The 19,737-nt window shown below is 54.7% G+C and overlaps 1 protein-coding gene across 3 annotated transcripts in view; it reads left to right on the top strand.

The window, feature by feature from the left end:
- Positions 1-17,124, top strand: part of Dagla (diacylglycerol lipase, alpha) — a 59,613-nt gene extending 42,489 nt beyond the window's left edge. For all 3 annotated transcript variants that reach the window (NM_198114.2, XM_006527114.3, XM_017318213.2), the window contains exons 9-20: positions 1,614-1,738; positions 5,418-5,571; positions 6,009-6,092; positions 6,188-6,265; positions 6,648-6,728; positions 7,440-7,582; positions 8,604-8,672; positions 8,987-9,059; positions 10,151-10,350; positions 11,193-11,322; positions 11,833-12,020; positions 13,765-17,124. In NM_198114.2, coding sequence (NP_932782.2) covers positions 1,614-1,738; positions 5,418-5,571; positions 6,009-6,092; positions 6,188-6,265; positions 6,648-6,728; positions 7,440-7,582; positions 8,604-8,672; positions 8,987-9,059; positions 10,151-10,350; positions 11,193-11,322; positions 11,833-12,020; positions 13,765-14,725 — 2,286 coding nt within the window. In that variant the 3' untranslated portion in view covers positions 14,726-17,124. The remainder of the gene's footprint in view (positions 1-1,613; positions 1,739-5,417; positions 5,572-6,008; positions 6,093-6,187; positions 6,266-6,647; positions 6,729-7,439; positions 7,583-8,603; positions 8,673-8,986; positions 9,060-10,150; positions 10,351-11,192; positions 11,323-11,832; positions 12,021-13,764) is intronic.
- The last annotated feature ends 2,613 nt before the right edge of the window (positions 17,125-19,737 follow it).

Raw genomic sequence — 19,737 nt, 5'->3', positions numbered from 1 at the left:
ATGAGGTCCTCAATGCTCTCACATCATGCTGTGTCTATCACTAAGGAGGACCCTGAATCCCTTAGCCAAACTCCAGGACACTTGACCCCTGCTCCTGGAGATTGCACAGTGCTTTACAGGGACGAGCTGTGACATTATTGCTGCTGCTGCTGCCCTCTCATAGCAGGCAGTGGGGTGTGGTGTGGCCGTTTAAACACCGTTTTAGCAATAGAAACTTTCCTCGAGCACCCTTAATAGAAAGTCTGTGTGTCCTGGCAACGTGAGCCCCATGGTGTGAAGGAAGGCACAGCCCAGGCCAGTGTGGCTGAGGGGGGGAAATCACAGCTGGTAGCCTGGCACAGGAGAGGCAAACTAATTTAGGTGCATCCTTGCTCAGTCACCTCTCTCTGCTACCTGGAGCAAGCCTGCCATCCTCAAAGCCCTCAGGACAGATATAAAATGCCCTAGGCATACCTTGCACGCAGAGCTGCAGTAGGGGGAACTGACCCATCCTAAATCCAGGCAAGCAAGGTGCTGGAAGCTTGGTACCAAATCAGACAGGGCTGGAAAAGTTTTGGCCCTTGGGAATCTGTGTCTTTAGGAAAGGCCCAGGCATCTGTCTCCCCAAAGCAGGCATCACTTCATTTCACCAGCCACATACATATCTAGTCCATTCCCCTAGCCAGCTGCCCGCCACTCACTCGGGCCTTGCCTGGCTGGCTCTTACCACCCCCTGGGGAGGTGCAGAGTCTGCACCTGCCACCTGGCAGAGGCTACCATCGCCCCGCCTCCCTGTCCTGTCACCCAGGGTAATTGCCTCTGCAGCTACTGGCTCCTTCCTGAGTTCCTGAAGAGCAGGCAGAGGGTGCTGATTGAGGCCTACCTGTTTCACTTCACAAGATGACTAATCACCCTCCTTAACTTTTACAAGGTGACTAATTCCCTCCAAGTGCCGCAGTCCTGGTGCCTAGGGGCTGGGGACTGACTGACAGGCTTCGCTGGGACACTGCCATCCCAGCCTCTGACAGCTTGTAGCGCTGACACCAACCATTGAGGGCAGCTGTTGGGCGGCAGACTCCTGGGTTTCAAACTGGCACCTTTCTCTAACATGATCCCAATCTCAGGGAGACAGCCTACCCCAGCCTCAGGAGCCTGGGACTCTGTGAGTCAAGCCCAAGAGGATTAGTGAGCCAGAGACATTTGCTGACCGTTCCCATGCCCAGTGTGGCTTATCTGGTTGCCCATAGACACTCGCAGCCTCAGGCCCTAAGGTTTCACAGGGTTAAGTTCCCAGGACCTGATTGCTAAGGGGTGGGGTGGGGGGAGACTGCCACTCACACCCCATGTTCCCTTCCTTCTTGGGTAAACAAGCCAGGGCTCCAAGTGGTTTTCTGTCCCCAGATCATAAATTCCGAGACAATAATGATAGGATGGATCCCATGAGTATGCTGGCCTGGGTATAGGGAAATAATTGGGCAAATGTAATTAGTGTCTGGAGGGACTGCTCCTCCTTGGGGCCCAGCAGCTGTCCCTCACTGGAGCAAGTAGGCGGGCTCCCACCTCAGGGACTGGTGGTGACTGAGGTATCAGGCAGGAAGGGCAGAAGTCACCACCCTCTGCATCCTGTCTTCCAGCACGAGATGCTACGCTACAAAGAAGTCTGCTACTACATGCTCTTTGCCCTAGCCGCCTATGGCTGGCCCATGTACCTGATGAGGAAGCCCACCTGTGGTCTCTGCCAGCTGGCTCGGTCCTGCTCGTGAGTACACAGCCAGTCCCCAGCCACAGTAGCATATAGCATGGGCTGGAGGGAGGGTGCAGTGATGAACTGGTACCCACTTCCCCTGGAGCTTTGAAACTGCTGTCCTGCCCCTACCTCCTCTCTTCCATATGGTCACTGGGCCACTGGCTTCCTCCTGCTTCCTCCCTGGACTGGAATTTTACAGGCAGACTTTCAGTTGCTGCCTTGGGCAAGTCAGTGTACTTCTGTGAGCCTCAGTTTCTAAATCTGTGAAATGGGATGTGGATACGTCTGTTTTTGAGTGTCTGACTGCTAGTTTTCTTGTCTTTGGGCCATCCTCTGCCCGCTACAGACATTCCCTCCTGCCCACATCTCCCTTCTCTTGGATGCTCTGTTGTGTGCTGCCTCTTTAGAAGAAAGAATTTTCTTGGGAAGTAGGCCCACTCCATGGAGGTCTCTAGAAGTACACCAAGAAGGCACTTTAGTACAAAGTTCTGAGTAAAGAAAAAAAGGCAAGCCGGGCAGTGGTGTCACACACCTTTAATCCCAGCACTCAGGAGGCAGAGGCAGGCGGATTTCTGAGTTCGAGGCCAGCCTGGTCTACAAAGTGAGTTCCAGGACAGCCAGGGTTACACAGAGAAACCCTGCCTCGAAAAACCAAAATAAAGAAGGCCTGGACCCAGATCCGACCTGTAGCTCACTCCACCCTCAGCCCTGCTCTCATGGAAAAGAGGTGGGGCTCTGTGCTTTAAAGTGGGCCAGAGAAGGGCTTTGGAAGGACCCTGCCCTTCTCTGGTGTCTCCGTCCTCAGTCCATGACAGGCAGAAGCAGGACAGTTCCCCGGGCTCCTGTTCCAGAAAAGTGACCTAGTGGGCAGTGCCTCTGTTCTCCGTGCCTCCTCCCAGAGGCGACCGCATCCATGCCTGCTGCACAGTGCCTCCACGTGGACCGTGTTCTCATTCTCCCCAGCTGAGCAGAGAGGACCAGGTCACTGTGTGCTCCTCCCATCTCTGCCAAGTGCACATGCTTGTCACTTTCCCTGCAATCCTGGGACACTGGACATCCTGAGTCTGGATGGAGAGATTCTCAAGATGAGCTCTGAGCCAGGAGCCCCTAGGCCTGTGCTTAGATGGGCCCTCTCCATTTCCCAGGAGCCTGTTTCCCCGGTTCTAGCAGGTGCTATTAGCCCATAGGACAGTTCCAAATCACAGAGCCGCTGGCTATGGGGCTCTGAGTGCTTTGGAGACAGTGGAAATATCAGCTCCTGCATGAGCCAGTACTGAAATGGCAGAAGACAGAGTCCTCAGCTTTGGTGGGGCACAGTCAGGTCCAGGACTCTTGAAAGAATGAACCTAGGGTGGGGTGGAGTCAAAGCCACAAAGTGTGGGGATAATTGGAGACAGAGATCGCTGGGTACCGTACTTAGCATCTGCTATCTGCCTGCTGCTTGTCACTTCCATGGACTCTCAGATCCTGAACTTTGGTTGTCTGCCACAGTGGGTGACACATCACACTTTGTAAGGGCCTATTTTGTGTGGAGAGTGGAGTGGGACAAGGGGATTGGCCTAGGGGACAGGCTGGGGTCTAGTAGTTCTGGGAAGCAGCAGTCAGTGCTGACTCTGACAGGAAGACGCCAAGGCTTATCTGGACCATGGTTACAGAATCAGAATGTGAAGTAGCAGGAAAGATTGGAACCCAAGTCCTGCTGCTCCCCTACCTCATTTGAGCCTTCTGCTCAGCTGAGGGAAGAGGGGAACTTCCTGAAGTCTTGAAGGTAGGACCTTGAGCCAAACCTGCCACCACTTACCCTGATGGTGGCTTCTCCAGGCACAGCTCTAGGATGAGTGTCCTGTGTGTTGTATCCTATGTATGGGGCAGTTCCTGATCCAAAGCTCAGGCAAGCTCAAGTCTTGACTTGACTCTGGGGTTTCTCGATGAGGCCTCTCCCTGTTGGGAAGTCACAGTCCCACAGGCGCTGCTCTGAGAAGACAAACACCTCACAGGAAATGTCAATTCAAGACGGCCTGCAGCCCAGTTATACTCGCCCCCAGCTCTGGATACCAATCTGTTGGGTGCTAGCTCCCCCTGGTGGCCTGAGAAGCAGATGCTTATTTTTCTCCAACCTGTCCCTGCCTCCATCCCCAGTGGAATGAGCAGTTCAGCCCTGGCTCATCTACCCTGGGGAGTGTCCTGTATGCCTAACAGGCTTGGTGATCGGGGAAACATCTGTGACTAGCACAGAGCAGACCCTGCCCTGTGTAACACCTGCCACAGTGGTACACAGATGAGGGACTCTGGGGCAGGTCAGCGGAGCACATGGATGCTATAGAGGGACAGAGCTGAGTGCTAGACCAGGGGTCAGGTCAGGACTGGCCCTGTCAGAGAGGTACCTGGAGTGGAGCTCACTGTAGGGTCTCATTTGGATGGAGACTAAAGGGTATGGGGAGGATAATGTGCATAGAATCTGGTGGGGGAAGAGGAAGGAAAATTAAGATCCGTGTAGATGAGGGGTGTGTGGAGGTCGGGCAGATGAGGCCCAATGGGGCAGATCCCGGAAAGGACTCAGACCTTTATGATGAGAAGGGGAGCGTCTCTGTGGGACCCTAAGAGGAAACGTGACAGTGGCTCGATGTGCCGTCACAGGGTCCCTCCATGTGCTACTGAGTTGGTAGAGTGGGGACAAAGGTAGACAGGGGAGAGGAGGTCGGTCTGCGCTCAAAGAGGATGGGAAAGGACAGCAGGCAGGTTTGGTTTTAAATGTTACTAGGGCCAGTTGTGATGGCGCACGCCTTTAATCCCAGCACTTGGGAGGCAGAGGCAGGTGGATTTCTGAGTTTGAGACCAGCCTGGTCTACAGAGTGAGTTCCAGGACAGCCAGGGCTACACAGAGAAACCCTGTCTCGAAGACAAAAAACAAACAAACAAATGTAGGAAGGGAAGCTGGCTCAGTTGGTAAAGCACTTGCCTTGCAAGCACAAGAACCTGTGTTCAATACCCATCACTCGAGTAAAAGCCAGAGTCTGGTGCTCTACAACTATCATTCCAGCCTGGAAAGCCGGTCTTAGTCGGGCATGGTGGCGCACGCCTTTAATCCCAGCACTCAGGAGGCAGAGGCAGGTGGATTTCTGAGTTCCAGGCCAGCCTGGTTTACAGAGTGAGTTCTAGGACGGCCAAGGCTACACAGAGAAACCCTGTCTGGAAAAAAAAATGTGACTGGGAGAAGCTGGTATGATAGTCAGGGAACCATCAGTACAGCTACGGGGAGATGCCACGCAGGAGTCCAGTAAGGTGCCTTTCGGAGGTCTGCAGTGGGTCTACTGCTGTCCTACGTGACTTTATGGAAAACACATGAAGTAGGCTGCTAGAGGGGAGGGAGGTCCAGGCTAGACCCAGGACCTTGAAGATGAAGGGCAAGCTGGAGACGAGGCTCGGCCTGGGAAGAAAGAAGAGCGGTGGGATCTGCAGCCAAGAGGGGAAGATTCATGGTCCAGGTAGCGTCGTGTGTTAGGAGACTGTGTGATGAACTAGTTCGTGGTTTGACCACTCAGTGGTCACCAGGGCTTCACAAGGGTAATTAAAGGAGACAGATAGGGTGGGGCTGAAGCCCCACCTGGAGCCACTTCCAGAGAAGATGGAAAGGAAAAAACATCACTCCACTGGTGCTGCCTGCCCTGAGCTTTCTGCCACCCCATTCCAGGTGCTGTCTCTGCCCTGCACGACCCCGATTCGCCCCTGGGGTCACCATTGAGGAAGACAACTGTTGTGGCTGCAACGCAATCGCTATCCGCCGTCACTTCCTGGATGAGAACATGACTGCTGTAGATATTGTCTACACCTCCTGTCACGATGCGGTGAGGGACCAGGCTGGGGCCCAAGGTCCTCTGGGGGCCACCGGGGACCAGGCCACCAAAGACACTCCTCAGGCCAGTGGAGCTAGCTATGGTTTCAGTGTATAGACCAGAGATGGCCTCCTCCATTTTGGTGCCTGAGATTCACACTGCCTCAGACTAATGGGAGAAATAAATGCCAGCATGAAGGCCTCCAGGCTCAGCCTTAAGGGACTAGAAGCGACAGGAGGCACTGGGGAGAGGCAGTGAGCCACTTGGACTGAGCACAGGTCTGCCTGAGGCAGAGTGGAATGGAAGGGCTAGGTACCCAAGAATCCTCAGTGACCTCCAGGAACCCTGGCTTTGACAGGTGTTAGGGACCCTGTGGCCCATGGGGAGTTTCATCACCATAGTCTGGCCTCATTCTGGGGTCACTCAGGCTCATGAGCTGGTACTCCTAGGTCTATGAAACTCCCTTCTACGTAGCTGTGGACCATGACAAGAAGAAAGTGGTGATCAGTATCCGGGGAACACTGTCCCCCAAGGTAACTGCCCATGTGTCTACTCCACAGGCCCCAGTACCTGCTGCCCTTGCCTGTTCTCCTCAGACACCTCTTACCTGCCTTTTTCTTTCCCCAAGGATGCCCTGACTGACCTGACAGGCGATGCTGAGCGCCTCCCTGTGGAGGGACACAGAGGCACCTGGTTGGGCCACAAGGTATCAAGCTCAACGCCCTGAGGTTCCCCCACCTTGCCCTCATCCCTGACAGCACTCTGGTGCCTGTGGTTGGCAGGGCATCTTCCCTTGTCAGAGATCAGTCAGAAGGATGTGGTTTATTCTGCCTGCCCACTAAGGCCTAGGGAGCTCAGGGCCTGTCCCTAGAAGCATCTGGGCAGGCAGCTGGGGGGATGTCACTCCTGTTTGTATCAGGCAGATATCCCTCTGAACCCCTGTTTTCCCATTTGGAAAATGCAATTGAAAATGGAGCCAACGAAGTACCCACCAGCCCTCACGGCCTGTTTGTGGAGGGACAGAAGGGGCGCTGGCTGTTCTGGTCCCAGAGGCTTCCCAACAGCCCTGCTCTGCTCCTCCCCGCCAGGGCATGGTACTCTCAGCTGAGTACATCAAGAAGAAGTTGGAGCAGGAGATGGTCCTGTCCCAGGCCTTTGGGCGAGACCTGGTGAGTTGTCCATGACATTCCATCCTGAAGAGGAGGGGTGGATGATGGCACCCCCTTCCCCAAACACTAGCTGCTGTCCCTCCCTCCCACATTCCCAGCTCCTTCTTGCTGGCTCCACCCTGCCCCATCCTACCTCCCAGGCCCTGTTTCTCAATGTATCCTTTCTCCAGACTCTGCATCCCAATTCCCAAATGTGTATTCTGCCAGTCTTGTGGTCAGGACCACATGTTGCAAGAAATTTTACAGACTAGTGACAAGAAGAGCTACAACTAGGGAGAAGGCTACCCCTGAGCTGGATGGCAGCCCGAGTCAGCCCAGCCACTACTCCTAGTAACTCCTGAGGATGCTGCCACCCCCCCATCCCCAGGTCTCATACTGTAGGCTAGTGGAGGAATAAGGACAGGTAACCAAATTATTATAACTGTAATCATCAGAGTGAGGGCAATGCCGAGGACAGGGGGAGCTGTTTCTGGGAAATCAGGGAGGGCTTCCTTGAGGAGGGAATTTCTGAGCAAGGCTTTAGCAGATAAGTAGGAGTTTGTGAAAACAGTCTCACCAAGCCTTTGCTCTGTGAGGACCTAGCTTGACTCTCTCTCAGCCCTAGCAACCATGCTGGACAGCATGATCCCAGGACTCTGAGAAGACCTCTCATCCTCCCAGTGTCAGCTGGGAAACTGAGGCAGGACTCTCAGGCATCTCTTGGTTCCCCAGGGCCGTGGAACCAAACACTATGGCCTGATTGTGGTAGGCCACTCCTTGGGAGCAGGCACAGCCGCCATCCTCTCCTTCCTCCTGCGCCCCCAGTACCCGACCCTCAAGTGCTTCGCTTACTCCCCACCAGGAGGCCTGCTAAGGTAAGCAGCTTGGGGCCTCAGAGCTGGCTGGAGCAACCAGGACCCTTGAGAGCCGTGGGCTGACTTGGGCTGGCCAGGACTGGGAACTGGTGGTTGGACTGGGCAGCCCAGCTTCTGATACAGGATGCCTGGGAATGGCATAGGACAGCACTGTGGTAATAGGATGGGGGCTTTTCTTTTTTAGATCTATCTATCTATCTATCTATCTATCTATCTATCTATCTATCTACCTACCTACCTATTCTATGTAAGTACACTGTAGCTGTCTTCAGACACTCCAGAAAAGGGAGTCAGATCACTACGGATGGTTGTGAGCCACCATGTGGTTTCTGGGATTTGAACTCAGGACCTCTGGAAGAGCAGTCAGTGTTCTTTGTTTTGTTTTGTTTTGGTTTGGTTTTTGTTGTTTTCTGTTTTTGTTTTTTTGTTTTGTGTTTTGGTTTTTCGAGACAAGGTTTCTCTGTATAGTCCTGGCTGTCCTGGAGCTCACTTTATAGACCAGGTTGGCCTCGAATTCAGAAATCCTCCTGCCTCTGCCTCCCAAGTGCTAGGATTAAAGGCGTGTGCCACCACCGCCCGACGCAGTCAGTGTTCTTTTTTTTTTTTTTTTAAAGATTTATTTATCTATTATATGTAATACACTGTAGCTGTCTTCAGACACTCCAGAAGAGGGCGTCAGATCTTGTTACAGATGGTTGTGAGCCACCATGTGGTTGCTGGGATTTGAACTCCGGACCTTCGGAAGAGCAGTCAGGTGCTCTTACCCACTGAGCCATCTCACCAGCCCGCAGTCAGTGTTCTTAACCACTGAGCCATCTCTCCAGTCCCCGGGATGAGGGCTTTTAACATGCCAGGTGGACCCTGCCCCTGAAGTCTTGTAAAACGCAGGCAGGAAGGGCAGAAGTTGAAGCACAGCCTGGCATTGTGAGCTCCCTGGAAAACCGGGACCCAGGTGCAGAGTCAGGCCACTCGTACCAAGGCCCTGCTCTAGGCTTGAACCCTTCCCCTTTTTCCCTTGTAGTGAGGATGCTATGGAATACTCCAAAGAGTTTGTGACTGCTGTGGTTCTGGGCAAAGACCTTGTCCCCAGGTAAGTTCGTCTCTCTTGCTACAGTCTCTTAGCAAGGCCTCAGCCCACTCCGCAGCACCCACATCTCTCATTCAGCCCCTCACCCTCTTCCTAAGGGGTCTAGTGCCCCCTCCCATCCTTAGTGGCCCTGTGGTGAGAAGACAGAGTGCAGGACCATACCTTCCCGCGTGGCCTCTCTGACCTGCACGCTTCCTCTACATCATAGCACAGGTGGTCTTGTCATCTCGTCCCTGGTCCAGGTGCCCCCACTGCCCCCTCTCCTCTTCCTCTCCTCGTCCATGGCTGGCCCTGCCTGATGCTCATCCCCTCCACAGGATTGGCCTTTCCCAGCTGGAAGGTTTCCGTCGGCAGCTTCTGGATGTCCTGCAGCGGAGCACCAAGCCCAAAGTGAGCTCCCACTAGCTCCCTAACCACTGGGAAGTCCTGCCTGTCCCTCTTGTTGTTCCTCACTGGTCCCAGGGACGAAGGGCAAGAGGCCACAGCTGTGTGATGGATGATTTGAGCTATCAGATCCTCGAGATCCAAGCCCAGCCCATCCAGTTCTTGCCATTGTGAGGAGACTGAGGCCCGGTGTGGAAGGAACTTTGCTTACAAACTAAACTGTCATGGTGTCATAACCGGAACTCAGGTGCTTCTCCCACACATAGCTGGTGTGAGAAAGGCAATCCCTGAGGCGTGGTGCTTTGGGCAGGCAGGGAAAGACCTGTTGAAGTTGCTCAGACCTGAGGAAGGCTGCCGCCCCATGTGGAGGGTTTGGCTGTTTGTTCTGCCATTCTGCTGGCACCAGGAGAGAGCCAGCTTGTTCTAACACATACCAGGTCCTGGAAAATCCTGAGGGGCCCTTTCTATGTAGAGAACTCCACTGCCAGGCAGCTGGGGGCGAGGTAGGACCAAGGTTTGTGGCTAAGCATCCAGGAGTAGGCCAAATGTAGGAGGCCCTTTTCACTCAGTGGGTGCTCCATGAGCTATCTCCCCATCCCCCAGGTGGGCCCCACCCTCCTTCTGCTGCCTATATGCAGTCTTCCTAGCCTTGGTGCCTGGAGGAAAGGACCCTGGGTCAGCATAGCTTTATGAGACTGTCTCCCTGAAAGCCTAGTCCTTGGAAGCAGTGTTTGCTTCTCACAGGGCTAGGTCCAGGCATATCACCCAGAAGGTCCAGCTGGGTCATACTAAGGCCTGCCCCACCTCTGCCTTGCACAGTGACCTAGAGCAGATCCCTCCCCTCATCAGGTATGTCTCCTGCCCCCTAGATGAGGGCTTGGCTAGTCTTCCAAGCCCTTGCCGGCTCTGAAACGCAACAGTTCTGTGTCACCTCACTACCTCTTCAGGTGGGCACATGCCTTTAATGCTCCAGCCACTGTCCCCACCACCAGCCCTCTCTACTCATCTATTGAGCCCTTCCTTGCAAGCACCCCTGAACCTACCCACCTAGCCAGAGCTGCTCAGCTCTGTTCCCCCCTCTCCATGGCCCCATACAGTGGCGGATCATCGTGGGGGCCACCAAGTGTATCCCCAAGTCGGAGCTGCCCGAGGATCAGGTGGAGGTGACCACTCTGGCCAGCACACGACTCTGGACACACCCCAGTGATTTGACCATCGCCCTTTCGGCTAGCACCCCACTCTACCCACCTGGCCGCATCATCCACGTGGTTCACAACCATCCTGCTGAGCAGTGCTGGTAGGTGCCCACGAAGCCTGGGCCACTACTGTGGGTGTGGGCTTGGGGAAGGGAGGGGCTGCCGAGAGCAGTTAGCCAGGACCCCGCCCCCATCATAGAGAAGTTCCCCCAGCTTCTAGCCATGAAAAAGGAACCAAAGACTCCATCCACAGCTGTTTCCAGGAGGAATTTATGATTCTGTGCCTCCCGGAAGGAGCCTAGTCCTTGGAAGCAGCATCTGCCCTGCACAGGGCCAGAACCAGGTATTCATAAGATGCAGAAGCAGGGACCGGACCCAAAGGCAACCAGGCCTGGCAGGTCCAGCTGGCTCAAACTGAGCCCTGTCCCACGTCTGATTTGCAGCCCTTCACTGCTGTCTCCCAAGGCTGCAGCAATCCTTCTCTTGGTGCATCTAAGAGGAGATGGCCTGTTGCGGCCACCTGGCTCTGAGCCAGTTCATACCTCCATATCCCTAGATTAATTGGCAGGCATATGTGGCCAAGAAGGGGACCAAGGCAGGAACAAGAACAGTGTGCTAGTAGACAGACTCTCTGGCTTCATACTCTGGGAGCCTTGGGCCCTGGACTCTCTTTCTTAACACTGGCTGTCCCCCTGACCCAAAGCTGGGAAGCTGAGCCCTGCCCAGGGATAGCAGAGGTAGCCTAGACCAAGATGGGAGGCCTTGTAGGGACTGTAGCTGAGACTCCAGGTCAACCTTTCATAGGCTGCGGACAAAGTAGCCCAGCCTGGGAACACTCACCTGCAGCCTAGAGTGGACAGGGGACCCCCAAGTCCAGCCTGTAGATCCCTAAGCAAGTGCAGAGCTGAGCCTCCTGACCCCTCTTTCCCTTACCGTGTCCCAGCTGCTGTGAGCAGGAGGAGCCCACATACTTTGCCATCTGGGGCGACAATAAAGCCTTTAACGAGGTGATCATCTCACCAGCCATGCTGCATGAGCACCTGCCCTATGTGGTCATGGAGGGGCTCAATAAGGTGAGTGCAGGCGGGGCCAGCGGGTGCCCTTAGATTGAGTTCCCGAATCCCTTCTGAAAGACAGGGGGTCCAGAGACTCTGCGTCTTTTCGACAGCCCAACCACAGACCCCAGCTCTGCCCTGGTAGTAAGAAAGACCTGCAGTCTTTCCACTCCACACTCTTGGCTCTTTCCACACGTGATGTTGCCCCATGGTGGAGACGGGGGAATTTAGAAGATTCCTAGGGGCCTATCTCTGAGAAAGACAGAATTGTGAGGCCCAAAAGGCCAGCTGGCCATTACCAGATACATAGTCAAGTGGGGAAGCATCTACCTTCATGGGCCCCTGAAGGACCGAAGAGGAGAGTGCTCCAACTTGGCTTCTCTAAAGACAAGCGTCCCATGGCAAGTGCCTGGCCTTCCATGAGGTGGCAAGGGGACCCACTGAGCCATTAGACTGTTTGGTCTGGGAAGCCACAGGGCTAGGCTGGCCACCCCCCTCTACCACCAGGTCCCTGTATCCTGTTCCCAGGTGCTGGAGAATTACAACAAAGGAAAGACAGCGCTGCTGTCTGCTGCAAAGGTCATGGTGAGCCCCACCGAGGTAGACCTCACTCCCGAGCTCATCTTCCAGCAACAGCCGTTGCCCACGGGCCCACCTCTGCCCACTGGCCTGGCCCTGGAGCTGCCTGCCACAGAGCATCGCAACAGCAGTGTCAGGTGAGTCTTGCATCCCCACTCGACCCCAAGGGAGGGAGTGTGGGTTCAGAATCTGCATAGTTGTGTATTGTACATGCATGTGTTCTCTGTGCCTGTGCGTGCGCTCAGTGCAGAAGCCAGTCTCTGCTCAGGTCCTCCCTCTGCTGCAGCTGTCTCTCACCTTGCTATCAAGGTCTCAGGAATTCCCAGGTCGAATAGGAGGTTTCAAAGCACACAGAGACCCACTTACACCGATTTTCCCATTCCCACTTCAACCCAACAGATATATATACCCAGGTGTTTACACAACTGTGCATACATATTAGAGTTTATGACAAGCTTGACTCGTAAGCATGCAGAATACTCCACACAGGACACACACTGAGGCAGGCAGAACACACATGGCTGTGGGCACATGTGGACAGGTAAACAAAATGCATGTTTATTCCTGTGCCCAACCTACAGCACTCTGCTACATGTGGTCCAGCTGCACATAGGTACCAAGGCACACACATGCACTCACAGATGGACACACATCATCACAGCTAAAGTGGAGGTTCTTCCAGGGGAAGGTTGTCCTGCCTAGCCAGGACCTTGACTCCCAGGCCCTGCATCCAGCTACTGAGAAGTGGGCGGGGGCATGGTATCACTGCTTTGTAGGGGACCCTCAAACTTCTCCTTGTGTGTTTCCTGTGGTGACTGCATGTCTCCATGAAGAGCCCAGTGTCCGTCCCTGACCATTGTTCATGAGGCGACCAACCATTTCCCAGCTCCCCCTTCCTTCCCAACTGATGAAGGGGCTCCAGAGTTTGCTACTACTGTCCAGCATGGGTTATGTCGTGGGCGATGTTGGGGACCTGGGATAAGGAGGGGATGACGGGGCTCTGGAAGGTACTGGCCTGGGAGTTGGGGGCAGAATCCCTCTTCTGTTCCTCCCTGTCCTCTTTCTTCCCTTGTCTCTCTGTCCTTCCCTCTGTCTCCCATTCACTGTAGCCTCATGGCTAAGCCAGGACATCTAATCTCTTGATGCTTAAATCTCCTGTTATTACCATGATAGGTATGGATGTATAGGACCCCTGGGAATTTTAATGCTCCTGGTGGGGTTTTAAGCCTTAAATATCTGTCCACCTAGTTTCTGTCTTTGTTTCTACCTTAGCTTATGAGTTGGTCTTACTTCATTTTATTTTAGATTTATTTTTATTTATCTGTGCGTGTGTGTGCACACGCGCACAAGCCCATAAAGACCAGAAGAGGGCATTGAATCCCCTGGAGCTCGAGTTTCTGGGGCTTGTGAGCAGCCTGATGTGGATGTAGAATCTGAACTCATGTACCCTGGACTGAGCAGGGAGCACTTGTGACCTCTGGGCCAAATCTCCAACCCTTATTTTTATTTATTTAATTTTATTTCTCCTGTGTATGGGTGTTTTGCCTGTGTGTATGCCTGTGCTTCTTATGCATGCCTGGTGCCCTTGGAAGTCAGAAGAGGGTGTTGGCTCTCCTGGAACTGCAGTTATAGATGGTTGTGAGCCACCATGTCAGTGCTGGGAATGAAACTCAAGTCCTCTGGAAGAACAACCAGTGCTTTTTACAGCACTGAGCCATCTCTCCAGACACTGAGCTAGTTTTCAAAAGTCAGCATTCCCTGCCCCGGACTTTTCAACGGTTCTGTTCTTGCCCCCTCTTCCTCTCTTCCTTCTAGCCAGGGAAGTAGGGACGTCTCATCGGCCGTTTGACTCTTACCTTCTCTCATGCTTGTTCCCTGTAGGAGCAAGTCTCAGTCTGAGATGAGTCTGGAGGGCTTCTCTGAGGGCCGGCTGCTGTCCCCAGTGGCTGCTGCATCAGCAGCCCGACAAGACCCCGTAGAGCTTCTGCTGCTGTCCACCCAGGAGCGACTGGCAGCAGAGCTGCAGTCCCGGCGGGCACCACTGGCCACCATGGAGAGCCTCTCAGACACTGAGTCACTGTACAGCTTCGACTCACGCCGCTCCTCAGGCTTCCGAAGCATCAGAGGCTCGCCCAGCCTCCATGCAGTACTGGAGCGTGACGAGGGCCACCTGTTTTACATCGACCCGGCCATTCCCGAGGAGAACCCGTCCCTCAGCTCACGCACAGAGCTGCTGGCAGCCGACAGTCTGTCCAAGCACTCACAGGACACCCAACCCCTGGAGGCGGCTCTAGGCAGCGGGGGTGTGACTCCTGAGCGACCACCAAGTGCAACCATTGAAGAGGAGGAGGCCGCAGGTGGCAGTGAGGGTGGTGGGGTGGCCCCCCGGGGAGAGCTGGCACTGCACAATGGGCGCCTGGGGGACTCACCCAGCCCTCAGGTGCTAGAATTCGCCGAGTTCATTGACAGCCTCTTCAACCTGGACAGCAAGAGCAGCTCCTTCCAGGACCTCTACTGCATGATGGTGCCTGAGAGCCCCACTAGTGACTACACTGAGGGCCCCAAGTCCCCCAGCCAACAGGAAATCTTGCTTCGGGCTCAGTTTGAGCCCAACCTGGTACCCAAGCCCCCCAGGCTCTTTGCAGGATCTGCTGAACCCTCCTCTGGCATCTCGCTCTCACCCTCCTTCCCACTCAGCTCCTCGGGGGAGCTCATGGACCTGACCCCCACGGGCCTCAGCAGCCAGGAGTGTCTGGCCACAGACAAGATCCGGACTTCCACCCCCACAGGCCACGGGGCCAGCCCCACCAAGCAGGATGACCTGGTCATCTCGGCACGCTAGCACTTGGCAGTGGCCACCAGCTCCTTCCCAGCCAGAGCTCAAGGCCTTGTGGGTACCTAACAACCACTCAGGGCCCAGTAGCTTTGGGGAGAGGCTCCCAGAGGCCAAATGGTCTCAGGCCCTGGAGCATTGCTGCTGAACAGGGGGTCCGCATCCCTACCTCAGCCTAGGACCCCCAGAACCAAGATGTCTGGGAAAAGCAGGGGTGGCTTTGGTAACAGGGAGGAGATGTCAGGTTGGATGGTCCTCAGCCCTCAGCCTGACTCCTCTGTATGGGCGGCATGACGTCTCTGTTCTGGGTCTGGCACTAGGCAAGCTAGCTTCCTGTCACTGCCCTCCAGCTACTCTCCCAGAGCCGCGGCAGAAAGCAGCCCCACCCCCACCCTCACTCCCACATATTCTCACACGTAGTTCAAGTTGGCACCTTGCCCTGGCCACTCTCCCCCCAGATCTGGTGCCTGCTGGCCAGCCCCCTGGGGTGACCCCCACCAAGGTGGCCCGCAGTGCTGTATGTGTTTACAGAATCTGCTGGGCTTGGCTCAGGTTGTGTCCTGGGTTCGTAAGCCCCAACTCCCAGTCATGTATTTAGTTGTCCTCCCTTCTGAGTGGGACCTAAGGACCAGAGGGGCCCCGAAGGGAGGTGGGGTCAGGGATGCCCCTTCTTTGCCTGGTGCCCCTTATCTTCATGGGTCCTGGCCACTGGGCCTGACTACCTACCTGCCACTCCCTGGCTTCCTGGCTCGCCTTCTACCCCCAGGACTCTGGCCATTCAAAGGGTGGTGGACACTCCTGTGACCTCACCCCTGGCTGCAGAGTCAGGGCCCTGGGAAGAAAGAAGGCATCCAAAACCCTGTCTCTTTGGTGTCCCGCCTGACCCCTTCTATCACCCCACCATGCCTAGGCAGCTCTGGGCCCTGGGGTCTGAAACCAAACATGCCTCTGCCCACTTGCTCTCCTGGATGCCTAGCTCCTTTCTGGGTCTGGGCTCCAACTCCCACTGTGTCCAGCCCATAAGATGAGGGGCCAAAAGTAGAGTATTCTGGGACCTGGCTGGAAACCCCCGCCCATTGCCAACGGGAGGGGCCGGGGACTCAGGGGCTGTCCCAGGTTAGCCTGAGGCCTTCATAGGTTTTCCTATGCTTTGGAGAAGCAGTTCAGGAGGTAGGAACCCAGCCCTTTCCCCAGGCTGGGGGGAGGGGGAGGGGGGAGGTTGTGCATGGTAGTGTCAGGTGTGTGTGTGCATGTGCATGAATGTGCACAACTCCTGAGGAAAGGGGCTGCAGAGGGCTGCCTGCCTTCTGCACGTTGCCTGCCTCCTGCTCCTCCTAACCTGCCAAGAATATAGCCTGTGAAGTGAAGCCTTGGGATAAGCCAGCCACTGGGGTGTGCAGGCAAGCAGCTGCCCACCCTTGTGCCCTTGTCTCCTTGGAAGCATGGTCCCTTCCACTCTAGCCCCACTCCCAGCCTCTCTGGGCTGCCTAGGTTTCCCTGACCAACTCATGATTCCTGGCATCTGGGCCTGAGTCTTTACTCTAACCCCACAGCTGAGGTGGCCTGGATAGCTAGCTATCTGCCCTAACAGGTAAGGACAGAGACCTGGGAGCTGGGCCTCCCCCTGACTCTGTGACTCCCCCACCCCACAACAGACTCCTGGTCACCCTGCCCCCTGCCGAGGCAGTGCCTCAGCCTAGCACAGAAGATAAAAATCACTGGTTCTTAGAACTCAAATATTAGACAAAAATCTTCAATCAGAGGAGTAACCCAGTAAGTACCCCAGCCGGCACAAGGAGAGTTGTGGGTCTGGCCTTTTATCTCTTTTCCTCTGTCAGGGTAGGTCTGGGGGGGGGTCCTTCTAGGGTGTGCCCCTATGCCCAGGACTGAGCCATCAGGGACATACCCCCCACCCCCAAGGCTGCAGCCATACTGTGTTACAGGCTTGGGGCTGGGGCAGGCTTGGACTCAGCCCTAGACACGAAGGGCCAGCCCACCCCTCCCTGCCTGACCCTAGAAGGGTGGGCATGATGCACGTCCCCTTCACTCCATGCCACATCTGGGGGGTCTGAGCCACCCCCTCCGTTCCAGTTCAGATTGACACCCCACACACACACTGTCCCCAGACCCGCAGCACAAGCTCTCCCAGCCATGCGCTGGCCTGTCCTCCCAGGGAGCTGGGCGACTTCCATATGCAACTAGTAGCGAACAGCCAGGCTCCCATGAACCCTCTGCACTCCACGTGCCATTCTCCCATGACCTTTTTGTACCTAATGTATGAAAGATCCACACTAATATCGCTGTAAAAAGAAGAGACAAATTAATATAGCTTATTCTATGAATATATCTGTATATAAAGTTTTCTGTATATTGTATAGAGCTGTGTATAAACTGAATGTAGAAGCACACCTCTGCCTCCTGTGGTCTCTCTGCCTCAGCTGGGGATGGAGGCAGCAGGGTAAGGGAATGTGGACCTCTGAGACCATTTCCTAGTCGAGCCAGAAGACATCAGAGAAAACTTTAGAATCAAGCCTTTTGTGCTCCCAAAGTTTTGTTAACATGTAAGTGCTAGGCCAGCAAGATGCTTAGCAGGTAAGTCTGGGCACTTGTCATTCAGCTGGGCCACCTGAGGTCGATTCCCAGAAATCATATGGTAGGCAAAAAGTGACCCCCACGAGGCTGACCTTGATCTCCACATGTGCACTGTGGCGCATGCACCACCTTCCCACACATAGATACATAGACATAACACACACTTAAAAACTAGATGAGGGAGGGTCCTGTGACTTTCCCTGGCTTCCTGCCATGTCAGTGCCCAGGCCCAAGACAGCACTAAGTGACATCAAGCAGGGAGAAGTCCCCACGTGTGTGAAAGCAGTTGAGTCTTGCCCATGGGAGATGTTTGGGGGAAGGGTTTGTGCCTTTGAAGCGTGTAGTCCCTTTGCCCTCCTGGAGAGCTCAGAGATTCAAAGGTAGGTAACCTGTCCCAGATGCTGAAACAACAGTTGGAATACCAGGCTTCATCATGCCCACCCACCCTCTGCCTCCCACCCCATGCTGTGAGCTAGGGCAGGAATGGGGATCCCAGAGGGGTAGCATTGAAGTGTGAAGCCACAAGCCCTATTAAGGGCTTCTCTGGGGGAGCATAAACATCTGGGTAGCCACAGAGACCCCAGCCCAGCCTGGATCCAGAGCATCGAGGCTGGGAAATGACAGAAGAGAGGAGACAGGCAGTGTTGAGTATCCGGTCAACCCTGGCCCTGTATCTTCCACACAGCAGGGGGCGCTGCTTCTCCAACTAGTCCCACTATTGCCTGCAGAGCCTGGTGTAGGTGCCCTGGCCCAGCTAAGCCTTGACTCTTAACTCCTTCCCACTCAGACTGCTCCCAAGTCTAATGTGAGTCCATGTGATGAGGAGCAAGAGCTCTTGACCTTGAAGGCTGTCTCCCCCTGGCAACCTCTGGACAGCAGAGGAAACAGCTGGCTCTGGATTATACCAGAGGTACAGACAGATGTAGGACCAAATCCAGAGATTTGTCCTCCAAGCCTGCTACCCTCACCTAATAGTGGGTTTTCCTCTCAGTCTACAAATGATCCTAGCCCTAATGGAGGAGAAGCAGAGCAAATGACCAGAGAGGTACTGTGGCTTGCCCAGAGTCATACAGCAGATGGCAACCATCTCCACAGATGACAAAGTCTGGTACAAAAGTCTCCCTAGGCTCCTATACCAGCCCCAGCACCTCCCTGCTGTAGGGTAGGCCCACCTATGCTTGGACCCCAACTTCATCATGGTGTCTAAGCCTCTTCCTTCACTGGAGTCTACAGACATGAGAGGCCCTGGCTATGACTGTTCTTTTGCTCTGTGACCTAGTAAAATAGGGGTGTAGGCAGGGCCTGAGTTCCCTAAGTTGGGCCAGCTCCCCTGAGATTAAAAGGAACCTGTATTCTGCCTAGTCTAACGAACCTCAGGGTTACCCTGGATTTTAAAGTGTTCATCGTCTTGATAACGTGGCAGGTCTCCCCATCCTCAGCCCCTGATGAACTGACAAGATGACTACTGGGGTCACCAGCCCACCCTTAGACAGTAGACATTTAGGCGTGGAAATGAGGTGTGAAGTACAGAGGAAAGATCTTTGGGTAGTTGGGGTCTCAAAGGAATGCTATTTCTCTAGAGGTCGCAGGCAACTAAGGAAATAAATTCATCTTTGAAAGTTGCATGGTATGACTGGGTATTCACATTGTCTGTAGGCAGGCCTGACCCTGGTTGGAGGAGGGGCTGGAGTGCAGAATAACAATTGTCTTAGGGGAGTCTGCGGAGGAGACAAACCTCTGGATGCAAGAGCTGGAAAAGAATGGACCGCTCAGTGTGGCCCTCTCCCCCTCTCGGTGGGGCCCCGGCTGGAAAGAGGGAGCTGTGGTCAGTGCCCACAGCTGGGCCTCCAGCAAAATCTCACTCTATATACCTAAGAGAGGCAGCTCTGAGAACCGCCCCCAGAGGGACAAAACCTCATTGTGAGGCACCCGCCAGCCTAGGCATCCCCTCCCCCAAGTCCTCCTCGGAGGGCCACCGCAAGCCTGCTGACTGGGCCACATCTGGAGCTCAGGCTCTGACTGCCCTTCCCCCATGCTGGCCACTGAGAAGAAGGGAGACAGATGGGAGAATAGGAGAGCTCAGGGGGTCTCACTCGACTCCCTGCAAAGCTGGGCTTGTGCTCCACCTTAGTTTGGCAGCCACTGCCAGAAAGAGTCAAAAGTTCTAAGCTGGCTAGGTTGGTATCTTGATTTGATAGTAAGTTTTCCCAGCCTTCTGGGTTGTTGTTGTTGTTGCTGTTGTTGTTGTTGTTGTGTGTGTGTGTGTGTGCCTGACTTTGTAAACCCCCACTGGCATTGCACTTGCAATCCTCCTGCCTCAGCCTCCCAAGTACATTGGTTATAGGTATATTCCCCCACGCTTCGGGAGGCTGCTCAGTTTCATCTTTCCCAGACAGTGGTAAAGCTTTCTGGTTTTGACTTCCTATGCC

Source organism: Mus musculus, chromosome 19, assembly GCF_000001635.26.
Source record: "Mus musculus strain C57BL/6J chromosome 19, GRCm38.p6 C57BL/6J".
Taxonomy (NCBI): Eukaryota; Metazoa; Chordata; class Mammalia; order Rodentia; family Muridae; genus Mus; species Mus musculus.
This window is presented reverse-complemented; position numbering and strand designations above follow the sequence as displayed.